General features: G+C 51.3%; 1 protein-coding gene across 1 annotated transcript in view; it reads left to right on the plus strand.

Moving 5' to 3' along the window:
- Positions 1 to 56, plus strand: part of LOC111826745 (synaptic vesicle membrane protein VAT-1 homolog) — a 607-nt gene extending 551 nt beyond the window's left edge. The window contains exon 2 of the mRNA XM_023756969.1: positions 53 to 56. Within this exon, the coding sequence (XP_023612737.1) occupies positions 53 to 56 (4 nt within the window). The remainder of the gene's footprint in view (positions 1 to 52) is intronic.
- The last annotated feature ends 2949 nt before the right edge of the window (positions 57 to 3005 follow it).

Below are 3005 nucleotides of genomic sequence, written 5' to 3' on the forward strand. Positions count from 1 at the left end.
TGAGTCCCCAGGATTTTTGGTCCAATTGGGTGAGGGACTCTCCGCCCCCAAGGTAACGCCCCCCCCCAGGGCAGGTCTGTGCAGGCATTTGGGCAGGATTGGGAGGGCTCGGGGGGTTGGCCCGGGCGGGGGAGTCTGGCAGGGACCTGGGCAGCCGGGCATGAAAGCCGTACAATAGAAAAGGGATTTGGTTTTTGAAGCGCCTGAAAAACTGACTTTATATCTGGGGGTGGGGTGAGACGGATTTATCCCCTTTCCCAACCCTTTTTAATTGTGGCCGCCGCCCATTAGCAGCGGTGGTGGTGGTGGGTGTGTGGGGGGAAAACAATAAGGCGCCCGTGCGCATGCGCGTAATGACCTTTTCCCCCCCCCCCCCACCCGCCCCCCAATCCCGCAATCCCCGGGAAAACCACACCTGTACCCCTGCCCAACAAACACTCCCCGGGTGATTGTGGTCTGTGACCCCAATCGGTGCCTCGTTCCTCAAGGGAGCTTGAGGAGCTGTGCAGTCAGGGTTGGGCGGCGGCACAGGCTGTGTCAGAGCCCCAGTCACATGCAGCCCCGTGGTCTGTGGGGGTGTGAAGCGGCCCCTCCCAGAACAGGGCCAGAGACGAGACACGCCCATCATTTGGAAGAGAGGGAGCCTGCCACCACCCCTCCACCGGCCCCACGATGCCAATCTGATTTTGGTGGGGGCCAGGGAGGGGGGAGACAAGGGTCCGGAGTTCGAGATTGGGCCTCTGGATCTTTGTTTTGGACTCTGTCTCCCGAGACGGCAAATATCTCCTCCTCCTCCGGTGACTCAGCCATCGGGTCACGACCCCCGTGGCTGCCCTGGGCAACGTCCCAGCGGGCAGAGCCTGCCTCAGCCTTCCTTGTGGAGGACCCTCAGAACCGCTGGCAGAGCTTATTTGGACTGGGGTTGGGGGTGTGGCACCCGGAGCAGGTTGGCCCAGCTCTGCCGGTCTGATTCTCCTTTTTGTTTATCATTAATCTTGGCCACAACCCTGGACACCGGAGAGTTCCAAATGATCAACTTTTTGAGAGACTTGAAGTGAGCCTGTGGGTGTCATTTGTTTAGGGGTTTCTTTTCAAACCAGGCCCCCGCAAGAGAGGCCCCTCACATGCAGCCTTTCTCTTGCTGGACCTGCCAGTCCTAAATCCCAGAGCTGGAATTCTTGGATTTATTTGTACATGCAAACATATCCTCTTTAAAGGGCTTCTTCCTGGATTCAGCTCTGGCCCCACCCTTTCCACTGATTTCTAAATAATCCCACTCTTGAGAGGGTGCTAAGAGGAAATTTTTTAAAAATATATTTTATTGATTTTTTTAAAGAGAGGAAGGGAGAGGGATAGAGTTAGAAACATCGATGAGAGAAAAACATCGATCAGCTGCTTCCTGCACACCTCCTACTGGGGATGTGCCCGCAACCAAGGTACATGCTCTTGACTGGAATCGAACCTGGGACCTTTCAGGCCGCAGGCCAACACTCCATCCACTGAGCCAAACCAGTGAGGACAGGGAATTTTTTAAAATGAGGGGAGTTGTAGTTCATGCTGCTGAAGGCCACCCACCGAACCTTCCCTCCCCACACTTTCCACTTGGTAAATACAGGATATCCTGTCCAGGGCAAGAATCTGATTCTAAGAGGCTGGATTCTGTGGGGAGGGCTGCCTCCCTGCCTCCTGATATCAGGGCTGACTCTGCTCTGTGATGGGCTGAGTGGTGGGCATTAGTCTGGGTAAGTGGTCAGCCTTGTTCTGGGCCAGACCTAGGCCTGGTCACCAACCAGACTGACCACTGCACTTTTCCCAGTCCTCCAGGGTGACTGCCGAGTCTGCAAATCCTGAGTCTTGAGGTGGAATGCTTTCGTTCCCCACACCCCATCTCAGATCAGTGCTTGAAGGGAAAGATCCTACCCTGCCCTCAATCTTCCTCATCAATGGAATGTGGGGCCTTGAGGACATGAAAAATGGTGTGTGGGGGAGTCCCATCCCCCTTCTGCATCGATCCCAAACCTTGTTAATATACAGAATTCCCATCATTCCTGACAGGGGCCAAGACAGGCCCGGATTGTCCCAGAACAGCACCCACACCTCCCTTTCCAGCTCTTCAAAGAGTGAGGAGGGGCCTTCCTTTCTCCTGAGAATACTCCCTTCCCCTGCCCTAAACTGAAAGGAGGCTCTCCTACAGGTGGCTAAGAGTTAGGAAAATGCCTTTTCCTGGTGGGTGGGATTGTGTGGCTCTTCTTGTCCATCACCTCTCCCCTCAACACACACATCTCTGGGTGAAAGTGTTTCCTGGGCCCCCAGTGCTGGCTCAGATACATCTCCTGAGGGAACCACACCCAGCTCTAACTGGTCAAAGATCTTTACCTGTACTGTGGTATGGACCTTATCACGTACTGCCTCTTCCTTCAGTTACTGGGATTGGTCACCTTCCCTCCTGGTTACTGTTATTGTCATTGTTGTTGTTGTTGTTGTTATTTAATACCACTAAGTGTCTACTATGTGGCCAACATTTGGCTAAAAAAAAGACTAAATGATTTTTTTGTTACTTAATCCTCACAACTCCCTAATTTACAGATAGAAAAACCGGGGTTCAAAAAAGTTAATTTTCTGTTAGCCAATGTCACATCGTCAATGAACAGTGGAGCCTGTTTTTTTTAACAGAAGCCGTTGGATCTCTTCAATACTTTATGCTGTCCCAACTGTAAGCTTCGTGGGTCAGGGACCTTACACAATAGTGAAGTCTAATATCTGTAAAATGGAGATAAGGATAGTATCTACCTTAAAGAGCTGGGGTAAGGATTAGTTAAGTGTTTATATATAAAGCACTTACAATATAGCCTGGACCTTGGGAAGCACTCAGTAAAGATAAGTTGTTATTGTTTGTGATGAAATTATTATTACCATTATTACCACTGCTCCTTCATTACCAGGAAGAGGGCCTTGTACATAACAGAAGGTCATAAATTGCCAATGAATGACTTAATCATGCTCTT

Source organism: Myotis lucifugus, unplaced genomic scaffold (assembly GCF_000147115.1).
Source record: "Myotis lucifugus unplaced genomic scaffold, Myoluc2.0 scaffold_100, whole genome shotgun sequence".
Taxonomy (NCBI): domain Eukaryota; kingdom Metazoa; phylum Chordata; class Mammalia; order Chiroptera; family Vespertilionidae; genus Myotis; species Myotis lucifugus.